At 32.9% G+C, this 12,952-nt stretch overlaps 2 protein-coding genes across 2 annotated transcripts in view; both read right to left on the reverse strand.

Moving 5' to 3' along the window:
* The window catches only part of LOC134238092 (uncharacterized), a 381,131-nt gene that overhangs the window by 39,567 nt on the left and 328,612 nt on the right, over positions 1-12,952 (reverse strand). The gene's annotated exons all lie outside the window — the stretch shown is intronic.
* Positions 210-9,906, reverse strand: LOC134238090 (uncharacterized). Its single transcript, XM_062720216.1, has 14 exons — positions 9,711-9,906; positions 8,713-8,766; positions 8,118-8,261; positions 7,428-7,645; positions 6,755-6,849; positions 5,608-6,300; positions 3,903-3,979; positions 3,523-3,593; positions 3,357-3,425; positions 2,806-2,902; positions 2,037-2,079; positions 1,773-1,927; positions 1,568-1,645; positions 210-1,365 (listed from the first exon to the last, which is right to left on the reverse strand). The coding sequence occupies exons 1-14, from the start codon at positions 9,819-9,821 to the stop codon at positions 1,210-1,212; spliced, it is 2,061 nt and encodes a 686-aa protein (XP_062576200.1). The 5' UTR covers positions 9,822-9,906; the 3' UTR covers positions 210-1,209.

Below are 12,952 nucleotides of genomic sequence, written 5' to 3' on the forward strand. Positions count from 1 at the left end.
TGGTCATTCCTTTGCTGAAATTGCAGCATCTGAAACTTTGACTGGTACAATGAAACACATTAGAAACATCTTCCATGCATGTCTAATCAATATAGAACATAGAAGTACTTAAAAAGAAAACTGCTCCAAAAAACTTAACCTTAACCCGGGACGCCGACGCCGACGGTATCACATAAGCTCCCCCCAACTTCGTTGAGGTGAGCTAAAAAAAAAAACAAGACAAAAAAAATTAAAAAAGAAACGATCAAGAACAAGAGGTATGTGAGCAAATGCCCTACTCCAATATGAATGCACAGATAAACAGGAAGTTGGCATCAGATTCAAACAAAAATGAATCCCACCATATGGCATGTCTAAACAAAGAGTGTGCTAAAATTTCCTTCATCTGTGCTGAGTACTTGCTGAGAAAACAAAGTCAAAACTTGTTACGGACAGACTCACTGGCAGACACACAAGGGTAAAATGGTACACCCCCCTCTCCTTCAGAATGGGGGTATAAATAAGCATTACAACCATAGATACACAAAACTTAATGTCATAGAATATATCAGGGAATTTATATTGGATACAAGGTTAAAACTGAACAAATGGGTTGACTCTGCTCAATTTCAAAATATAATATCTCACAAACATACCCCTATCTTCAGCATTACATAAAAACTAAATGCTTTTTTAGTATGAACATGCACCATACCTTTATGTTAAAGCCTCTTATACATGTGTTTACTGAGGGAAAAATCCACTAAATATGAACATGTGCAGACTGTGCTTTTGACCACTGTGACTATAATTGCACTAAAAAATGTGAACACCTATTTTAATATAAAGTTCATGTGCTGTAAACAGGCTAGAACCAAAAACAAGACTTGAAAACTACTGGCACAATGACAAGGAATAAAAGTACATTTGTATGTCAAAATTATCTCTGAGTTACAATATTTGGTACTTAGATTTCATTGTTCATGCTACACAACATCAAAGTAGAATGTACATATTTATTGTTCATGTAAAAAATATCCAATACTTTGTTCCTTCTATTTAGTATATTTAAGTTTAATATTGAAAAGAGGATAACCTGGTAATCTTCAAATCAAGTCAATTTCTTTACAAGTTCAAGATTTAAAAAAATGTTTTGGCACAGTCAACAGCAAAAAAACTAGTTTGAACACATCAATGAACAGTTTAGTGCTTAAGACTAGAGGACCCCTGTTATAAGGTTTTCTTGGAGTGTGAAGTTTTACGAGTGAGGGCGAGGGGAGGGCGTAAGTACTGACGGAGGTAGGCTATACTGAGGGGCTGCTTTGATACCATCTCATCTATCAGTACTTTATCAGCTGCTCCATCCGAACACATCCCATAATTCATCTAAAGCACAAAACAGGAATATAATTAATATACAAACAGTGTATATATTACCTGGTATATGTAAATCAAATCATTCAAAACTATGAATTTCAACTTTTTTTTGCTCTGAAATATGGCATGATATCTTACTTAGCCAACTGATATGACCTAACTTTTTTAACATTTGTATAGTTTTTTTTAAAATCTCTTTTATTCAGTTTACCTGCATGACATATGTCACCAAGGAAACTGTTTTGTTGTCCCTTATAACTGGCTCTATGATCCAACCACTCGGCAGAATCTACAACAGATGACGTAAAGTACATTACTGACATACATTACCGCAGAAAGGCATTAACAACGAGTGAACAAAATACTGACAAGTTTTCCTTTCGACCCCTGTGAGTTTGACCCTGATGGAGACTGACCTTGATCCTGTTGACCCCAGCTGGGATTGGAAGGTCATTATCTACGGACTCCATGGATAAGACAAGTTTTTCGCCATCTTGTCGCTCACTCTGAATCACACACCAGTCATACTGATACTTCTTAAACTTGTGTAGTATCTCATTACTGTAGTACACTGAAACAGAAAGACCAACTGACAGAAAACCGTACCTTTTTAGAATTTAATAATTTGTTCTTTTCTTGATATTTTCTGTGTTGGTAGAAGAAACATGTTTTTAACTTACCGACTTTAATCTTCTCAGTGACATGCTGCAGGATATCTACTCTCTACAAATAGTAAGGTAATTAGTTGTTTTGTCAACTCATTGTCAGAATTCATATTCAATAACTAGTCTAACAGTATACAATCTCTATCAAGTCAGTCCTACAGCCCAAATAGTTTTTTTTTCTTTTTTGCATTATACATGTATCTCAAAATACATAACTTGACCTTCAATTAAGGATTAATCAAGGTTTTTTTTACTTAATAAATTTTCTTTCAATCCTTTGAAATTAAATACATGTAGACGAAAGCTCAGTGTACAGGTACTAAATTTAACATTACATTAACATTTAGGCCACCACTTACAGAGAGATAAATTTTTATTCATGATTTTTCAGTGCTTGTCCTCTCTGTAAGATGTACCTTGGTTAAGAAGTTATGACCTCTTAAATAAGACTACTCCCTGGACACTTAAAAACAGTGGCAAAAATTAACAATAATCTTCAAAATATTGTATTGATCATTATATCATACTGGCTTGTTCAAGCTGTACATTACTACATATCAATTACGAGTAAAAATGGCTGGGAAAATTTGAAACTGTAATTTTGATACTAATTTGTTTTCAAACAATTCAATTTCTATGCCTCCATATTCGATTTATTTTGAAATTGCAAACTACCCAGGTAGCTTGAAAATCTCATTATCACTATCTAGCAACTTTTGCTTACTGTATTTGAGTTTACATTACTTAATATTCATAACATACAGTTAATTATGTGTGTTAATACCTTTAAGCTGTCATCATATGTATATCTAGTCCTGGGATTCTTTACAGCATCCATCACAGCTTGAGGGGGAGCTTGGATAATGCCCTTACCAATGTAGCTAAAATTGTAATGATACTGTAGAAGTACTTTTTCCGTGTGGTATAAATTTACGCTATGTACGCGGCCACAAATTTTCCGCGGAATTTTGTCCAAGCATACTTAATATAAATGTAAGGCATATAGTGACAGTCTAAGAAATTTTCTACCCATTGATTAAACAGAAATTGAGATTCCGCGGAATTATGACCCCGTGGAAAAAAGTACGTCTACAGTAATTCTAACTTTTGTCTAGCATTCTTTTTTGTCCTTATGCAGAATTGATGCAAAACTATGTAGAAATGTAAAGTCAGAGCTGAAAATATTCAGATAATTTTGTTATGAGTAAAAGAAAAAAAATCAACATATACCAAGAATTAAATTATGAAAATATATCAAATGTGATTTATTATAAACTGTTAAAAAGTAATTAATCCTCTCTATTAATCATTAAATGCGCAGGAATTTTTACAAACCTTCCTGATAAATTGATGTTGTGAAACTGGCGCTTGATGATCACCACATCACTCTCAAAGCCACAAAACCTACAAACAGATATTTTTAAATCAGCAATGACACCAGAAGAAACCAAACACAGAATAGCTGACAAGTTGTCAGTAACATTCTAGCGTGCAGACTTACATCCATCCTCCAGTGGAGTCCTGTTGTTGCTGGGGTGAGGCCTTCAGATCTAAATTGGAAACCCTATGAACCTACAAAATTAATCAATTAAATGTACTTCATCAGTACTTAATCCACTATGGTTGGATAATCGCAGTGGTCTATCAAAAGTAGGTTGCCTTCTCATTTTGCTAATTCAATACATGTATATTAATGCTGTAACTGGCACAGCATCAGCTCATAGTGCCAAGAATGATTGATTCAGATTAGATTAAAAATTGGAATGATGAAAAAAGATGATTTTAACAGAGGCTTGATTGAATGAAATTTTACTTTATTTCCAAATGGTGTCTACCCTACTGTCATGTGAAGAAGATATAATCAGAATTCATGAGACTCACCAAGGCCAGTAACTCTGCTGCCACCTGGTTGGCCAATGTTGTGTTTCTTGCCACTTCTTTAGCATGCTTTTCATCATCTGAAATTTTGTATACATAAGTTTAATATTATAATCAAATGAAAACAAATTTACTTGATATTGTTTTAACTATACATTAAGGCACATATTAGCATTTCACAATATTTAGTAGGCTCAATATCAATTCTCAAACTAACCAGAAGTCTCTGTCGAGACTGTAGCTCTACTGGTTTGTACTTATAACAAAGGATGAGAAAAGAAGCCATTGCCATCAGACCAAAACTGTAGGATGACTAGCGTTTTAAAGGAATTTCAAAGAAAATTCAATTTTGAGTAACCATGGCAACATCGTTCATCGAAAGTAAAATCCAATGCACTATTTTATATATCTTAGTATAGTCTACTTGTGTGCCAAGTAATATTGAAATCAAATCAAAACTGTAGGAGGAGTAGCGTTTTAAAGAAATTTCAAAGAAAATTCTATTTTCAGCAACCATGGCAACACCGTTCATCAAAATAAAAAACAAATGCACTATTTTATGTATCTTAGTGTAGTCTACTTGTGTGTTACGTAATATTGAAATCAGACCAAAACTGTAAAAGGAGGAGCATTTTAAAGGAATTTCAAAGAAAATTCTATTTTTAGTAACCATGGCAACACCGTTCAACGAAATCAAAAACCGATGCACCATTTAATGTATCTTAGTATAGTCTACTTGTGTCAGGTAATATTGAAATCAAATCAAAACTGCAGGAGGAGTAGCATTTTAAAGGAATTTCAAAGAAAATTCTACTTTTAGTAACCATGGCAACACCGTTCATCGAAATCAAAAACCAATGCATTATTTTATGTATCTTAGTGTAGTCTACTTGTGTGCCAAGTAATATTGAAATCAAATCAAAACTGTTGGAGGAGTAGCATTTTAAAGGAATTTCAAAGAAAATTCTATTTTTAGTAACCATGGCAACACCGTTCATCGAAATCAAAAACCGATGCACTATTTTATGTATCTTAGTGTAGTCTACTTGTGTGCCAAATAATATGGAAATCAAATCAAAACTGTAGGAGGAGTAGCGTTTTAAAGAAATTTCAAAGAAAATTCTATTTTTAGTAACCATGGCAACACCCTTCATCGAAATCAAAAACCGATGCACTATTTTATGTATCTTAGTGTAGTCTACTTGTGTGCCAAGTAATATTGAAATTAGACCAAAACTGTAGGAGGAGTAGCGTTTTAAAGGAATTTCAAAGAAAATTCTATTTTTAGTAACCATAGCAACACCGTTCATCGAAATCAAAAACCGATGCACTATTTTATGTATCTTAGTGTAGTCTACTTGTGTGCCAAGTTATATTGAAATCAGACCAAAACTGTAGGAGGAGTAGCGTTTTGAAAAATTGTTTACAGACGGACAGACAGACAGACGGACGGACGACGGACACCTTACTATCGCATAAGCTCTTCTGGTCTCTGACCAGTAGAGCTAAAAATCACTTTTAATTTCACATTAGTTTTGCGAGTCCGACTCAACTGGTTTGTGTTCATTTGAGACATAAATTTTGCATTTTCATCCTACAAGTACATGTAGCTATAATACTTTCTATCGATGGGTAGATTTTCATTTTTTGTATGCTTAAAATATAGTTCTCGTATTAAATAAAACATCTCTTTTGTTGTGGTGCTCACCTGTACCATGCTGCTCCTCCCTCTCTGGACTAGAAGATTCACTGAGGTCCGACACGTCACTGACCGACTCATCCACAACCTCCCTGGTTACTATCCGGCTTCTCTCCCCCTCCCTGGTCACTGGGGGGCTGTGATTCTGAGTCAGCTCTAATGCTGTGTCACTCTTAAACTTTGACTCTGTTACAATAGCACCATTGTCTTTTAGCACCAATTCACTGGAAGCTGATTTATCAATATTATTATTGTCCTGGAATTGTGGTTCTTTAATTAATGTGCATGTGTGGGGGTGAGTTTGGGACCGGGGTCTTGATCTATCACTGCCTGATAATTCTTTGATACTCATATTGTCAGATAATGTTCGCTGTCTGGCAGAAGACTTCACTGGGGAGAGTTTCAAAATGGATTCCGACTTCTGTATGATGGCATGTTTTTCTTCCGGATGGAGTTGGTGAAACTTTTGTTGGAAAATGTTACTGTCATCTTCATCATCACTGGAAGACAAGGCATCAAATCCACGAAATGTGTGGTGCTTGCTGGGTAATTTAAGATCAATAAAAGGAGTAGCTTTCAATTTTCTGTGGAAAATGTAGTCTTTTAGTGAACTAAGATGATCTGATACTGTCTTTTCCACTGTTGTAAACATTGCAGGACTGGTTGAGTAACTAAGTATAGTTAGTAACGATGTTTCAACATCTACAAGGAAGCAGAGATAAGTCTTATTCCATTCAGTCATTTACAAGGAAACTAGAGATAAGTCTTGAGTCATTCCATGCAAAGTATTGATTATTTTTCTACTTATGGTATATCAGTAAATACTTAACATAAGCAGAAATTTAAACAAGGATTCAATTTGGCTATATTTAGCAAGGCTGTTGAAATCTTTAAACTAAAATATCACTAACAATTTAATCCACATTAGAGATTACTGTTATATTCCTATGCAAAATCAAATCACTAAAATTACTTCTTGTTTCTATTTAATACTGATTTTTTAGGACAATCAGTAAATTTGTATCTACCTGTAACTAAAAATTCCACTCATATAGTACATTATAAATATGTAAGTTCATCCATTTCTTTTGTATGGTACATGCATATGGAAAGCCTGGTATTTTAGTCATCATCTTCTGTCCTTAGTACTACTTACCTTCTAATGGTTGTAAAAGGTAAAACATGTGCTCATGTTTGTCAGTATCTGATTCCAAAAGCCAGCAGCAACCATTATCCTCACGATGCCAATGCCTAGATTATAACAACAAATAAATAAAAGAGCACATACATTGGATTTGATAAAGGTAAGATAAAGGTAAGATAGATACTTACACTTCGATTTATCACACTGTCTGACCTCCTCACATCACAATTGTGAATGTATGTAATACTGCAGAATAGTGCAGATTCCTTATTTTTTGTGCGTATTTATTATTGCGAACTGGCTCTTTATTTTCAAATGGTAAGAGTAATAATTCATGAATGGACAGTTTATCAACAGAATTTAAATGGATTTCAGCAGCATAAACAAAAAATAAAGTGAGTAATATTATTTTGCAAGTGATGCTTCTGTGCTTCTTGCAAAATTAGGAGGAAATTAGTTCCTCACCTATAATTAGGAATCTTCAGTATTCAACAATATATTTCAATAGAAAAGGGTCATAGTTTGTGGCAAAGTGTTTCATACATATCTTTTTAATTGAAATTTTATAAGATTAATGTGGTCATATATATGCCAGGTATTTTTTTTAGTTCTCAAACACTCCATACACCTCAGGACTAGTGATTATGTAATATATTGTTGATTTTCAAACTATTAGTTCTGATACCTTGTTAACATTCTTGAACAGCTCTCTACACTATCATTTCCTTGGAAGACAGGATCCACACCTATTTCTAACACTTGATCCACCCCCACATTTGATTCCATCCATGAGGAGGAGGATCTATGGAGGGTTGGCCTCTCGGAGGCTCTATAATTGGCTGTCTCCACCCCTGGCTTCCACTCAGCAGTCTTTGATACATCCTTCAGCGTATGATGGATAACCTAATGTGAACATATACAGTAAAACTTGTTTAATATGAACATGGATATTGCGAATTCACAGATATAGCGAAGTTACCTTGGATCCCCAGCTAAATAAATTTAATGAATTCCTTATACAGATATAACGAATTATGGATATAGCTAAGTAATTTCATAGGTCCCATTGACTTTGTAATAACCAAGTTTTACTGTAATGTAGATTTGCATTTGAACTGATCGAGGAAAAGATCCTTGTTGCTTGTGGTAAACTTTTATAAATAATGCTTGGCTTGTGGTGTACTTTTATAAATAATGCTTGGAATACATTATCAGGAAATTAACAAAATATTTCAGAAAATAACTGACATAGTGTTGCAAAGACAATAAAGCAAAACATTCATTTAATGTTTGTTGTCATGATAAAAAAAAAGACATATTGAACACTGATTTGTGTTAGCCATGTCTTATCATAGCCCGGAAAATTCTGCTTTACCTGAGCAGATGAAGGAAGTTTGATAAAGCTGGCAATGACACTGACATCAGCTCCCCCACTGGTCGTTAGTTTCCTTGTCCATATCCTGCTTCCACTCTGACATGATAAAATCTTCCAGTTCTTCACAAGTCCAACAGGAAATGGCTAAGAAATATCATTACTGTTTGTTAATGCTTAAATCATGAACGATCTACTTATCATAAGTAGTAAAGCATTTACTAGCACTTAGAATAAAGAACAGATAAATTTGACAAAATGTAATAGTGTCTGTATGGGATTTTAGTGATAAACATGATAAACTTAACTTTTCTTTGTTTTTCATTAAAAAATAAATACTTATATCTGAAACTGACATGCGAAAAAGTGGCAAAAATTTCGCTATTACACATGCATAAAGATTTCATTTGAAAAGGCTTCACATAGCACTTGCAGCTAATTAATGTTAAGTTATTTATTGTTCTGCAAATAAAATGAAATTACTACAGAAATTCTTTGAACTCTTTAAGTTTTAAAGGTGTTGGGGCGCAAGCAATGGAATTGTGATCAAACATTTAGTACTTTTTTGAAAGAAATCATAAAGTATTGAAAAACTAACCTTTGACTTCTTTAGAAGCTTCAGAAATTCCACTGCAGAAATTGATATGATTCCCTGTAATTAAGAAGATGCATTTATCAACTTTTAAAAATGATAACAAGTCAATATACTTTTAAAAATAGTTTGATAAGTATTTCAATATGGTTTTAATTTTTTTAAGCAAAAAATAGACAAAAAAATATGAGAATGTTTTACTTATATGCATGTTTGTACTAGGGACTTTAAAAAGGAAATTCCAAATCAATTATTTGCTGTCTTGGTTTTGAATATTTTTCAGCAAAAGATGCAGTTCAATTAAACGAATTGGTAACTGCATGTATACACCTTTTGTGTGGTGACCAAGGCATGATTGAGTATGATAACTATACATTAATTTTGCTGGATATTAGCATTTATCTTGTTGACCTTCCTCTGTAAAGAGAAGTAACTATAAAAAATCATTGCTTTATATAGGCTCCTAACCAAAAATCTTACAAAACATTGAGTGCAAAGTCTCTATAACTCTCTCAAGGCAATGCAATTCAATGAATCTAGAATTTTATAAAAAATTTATTGTAAACATGGAAAACTTTAAAGCTGAAAACTTTCACTGAAAAAAAAAATGCAAACTTCATGTTTTGAGAGGAGAGAATGAAATCTAATTTATTAGCTAAATTAAGCTGATTCAAGCTACATAGCTAATTCAAGCTATATTACTAAATCATTGACATGTGATAGTGCCAGACATGCTCAAGTTTTCCCAACACATATTGTATTTATGTTTCTGTTACGGTGATATAAATAACGGTTAAAAAACAATTAACAACCATAAAACTGTGCATCATACTTTCATCACCATGATGACAAGTTCTACTGTAATGTTAGAAAAATTATATTAAAAATTACTAAAATATAACCATCACTAAGTTAGAACTTGAAAAAATACAAACATGATGGACACAGAAAAAAATTATCAAGAAGAAACAAATTACTAAAACATGATGAAATTTAAGTACCACCTGCTGATGTTGGTTTCCACTGTTAAAATGCTTCAGAGATGTAAACTTCAAAAACAATATTGTTATAAGACAGGTACACAACGCTACGATGGATAGAAAGTATAAAAACATCCTGAAAACAAATATTTCATCATTTGTAGTGGTGTACTCGAAACTCGATAGACGAAAGAAAAGATGACGAATTTGTTTTCATCTTCTCAAGGGTGTCGAGTGGTTACGACCCGATTCCGTGTTCGACCCGCGTGGTAACGACCCGAGTGGTTTCGACCTGCTTATATATGTATATACAGGTAAATAGGAAGGGCTTCACACTATAGGGTATACAATGGATATTCGGTAGCAATTACAGGTGTATGGTTTCAGGTATAAGGGGAATACGTGTCATTAATTGGTTGTCAACATTGAAGTCAAAAGTATAGGTGTTTTTTTTTAATGATTTTAGGGCAAGGATGTAATTAAATTCAATTGAAATATGATAATAATTTATATCTGAGCATTTTCCCCTTAGAAACAAATTGAAAATTCAAACAAATTATAGGTCTTGGTTGGATATTTATTTAATTCATAATATTGTCTGAGTGTTTTAATTTTTAATTATTCACAGTACACAAACATGTCAAAACATTTCTGCAGACTTATACTGGTAAAGGAATGAACAAAATATGCTGGTGATTATTTCATAATTCTAAAATATCAATAAATTATATCTTTCAGATTTTTTTTTCTTAATTTCCCCAGTTTAATAGAGGTTTAAGAATATATAATTGTATTTAATTATAATTCAAGAGGAAGGAATAATCACTGATAACAGAAAAAGAGAGAGAACTCATTTTTTTGTTTTAAATTTTATTCATTTTATTTTCTTATTTTCTTTCATCATACACAATAAATATTGTCACATATAAATATTGAATATTATATGTCATGGCATAATAGTTTTCATACAGTAACTATGAATAAAACACATTGTATCACATTGTATCACTTAATATTTCAAAATATAAATTCCACATCACTAGTTCATGTCACAAGTCCCAACAGGCATTCATTGAATGGCACAAACATAGCAAGTGTCCGGCACTCATGCACATATAAATAATACATAAATAATACATAAATAATACATAAATAATGCATATAAATAAGGCACAGTCTCTTTACATAGTAAACTTTCACATCATCATTTAATCATTTCACATTTCACAATTCTCTCGTTGTCTTCAAATCTCGGTTAGTCCTTGGAGACGGGCGCATACACCGAACCACAAGTACGTAGGAAATGTCCTGCACTAATTTCTCCAACGTCGTACTTCTCCCAGGCCTTTGTAAGCTTCTTCTGCACCGTCGTGGTGGACTGCCTGATGTTGCGGCACAGGTTGTCACTATGGACCTTGGCCTCCACCAGACGTGCTTCTTGCAGAAGGAGAGGGCACAGCACATACATTCCACATCCTCTGTGTCCGGCCTTCCCATTGATCCTATGATGCCACCCTTCGACGTCATTGTTGGTGCGTACTGGCATGCGATACACAGACCAGGAAGATGGAGGGAAGAGAGGATTCCTCATCCACTGCCTCTCCATGTAGGCCACCAGACTCTGCAGCTCCTCTGTGCTGGCCCGGCCAGTGAGGGTCTGGAAGGCTGCCATGATGTCCTGGTGTGGTAGGAATGGGAGGGCCATCAACTGCTTGAGGTAACGATGTGTTGCTTCCCGTCTCATGTAGGTGGGTGCCATGCCAAGGTCTTGGATGCGGCGCCAGAGGGCTTGGGTCCAATGGAAACAGCATCCCTTGATGACAGCATCAGGAAAGGTGCTGTGGATAGCTTTCCAGGCTCCTGAAATGATGGTCAAGATATTAGATTATATAAACAACAACAAAAAAATGTTAAGTATTTTTTTGTATTCTTAAAGAAATCAATCATATTGATATCAATTAAATAATTATTTCAATTACAAACAGAAACATTATTCTTTCATTTTTATTTTACAATTACAAATAGATAAATTATTAATTCATTTTAATTTTTTATTGTATTTATTGTATTTGTTGAACAGCTCAAAATCCACCATGAACATCTCCACGGTTGGTGGTGTAGGCAAAGCAGACAAGATGCCTTGAAAGACCTGAAGAAAAATTACTAAAATTACTAATCATGTATGACTATAAAATTTCAAAAGTGTTTGAAAGTTTTTTTTTTTATTCTATTGACAAGAAGAGACTTTGGATTAATATATAATTATATATATATAGCCATCACAACACAGGGCATGTTGCTTGGCACGTACCTAAATATAAATAAATTTACTTAGATGTATTTAAATTCAATTATATCTAAAATTGGGATTTAAATTTAAATTTTACATTTAAATAGGTACATTGTAATGTCTTACATCTTTCATCTTTCTAAGGTAAGCAGATTTTAACTTAACTTAGATACTTAGATCAGTACATATATTTAGCCTTACTACCAGAAAAATTTAGAACAATTTTAATTAAACTAAGAACAACAAATAATCATCTTCCAGTTGAGACTGGGAGATGGTTTGGAATTCCCAAAAATGATAGACTATGTAATCTTTGTAATAATGGACAAATAGCTGATGAGTATCGATACATTTTAAAATGTATAAATTTTGAATGTAAATTTTTCTCCGAATGTAGAAAAAAAATATCTCCCTAGTAAATATTGTAAAAGACCATTCTTTTTCAAATTCTCAGAATTGTTGTCATCTGCTGACTCCAAACTATTGATTAAACTATGCTGTTAGATAAATAGAGTATATGAAAAAGTCTGTCCTCCATAGTTATCTTTACTTTATATGAATTGTTCTGCCATTTCACATGTATCTTGTATATTATTTTTTGTATATATATATTGTTGAACCTCATGTACCATTGATATGGTTTGAGTGAATAAATTGAACTTGATGTATACTTAAGCTAAGTATTTCATTATTTTATGGATATTGAAATATGATTAATAATATAAATGTAAATTTATAAATTAATGCATGATACATAATAACATTTAATACTAAAATTTGTATGATATTTTATTTACCTTTGTTTTTCAATTGTCATACAACAGAACCAAAACATATTTATTTTTTCTTATTAATTATTAACTATTAATATAGTTGCCAGCCAAATATGTTAAAATATAAATTTAAATTATATCATCGGCTATTATATATATATTTTTTGTTCTTCTTAATTTGTTTTGCTATATACATTTCTACT

This window comes from Saccostrea cucullata, unplaced genomic scaffold (assembly GCF_032062105.1).
Source record: "Saccostrea cucullata isolate Sc308-1 unplaced genomic scaffold, CSIRO_AGI_Scuc_v1 ctg568, whole genome shotgun sequence".
NCBI classification, from domain to species: domain Eukaryota; kingdom Metazoa; phylum Mollusca; class Bivalvia; order Ostreida; family Ostreidae; genus Saccostrea; species Saccostrea cuccullata.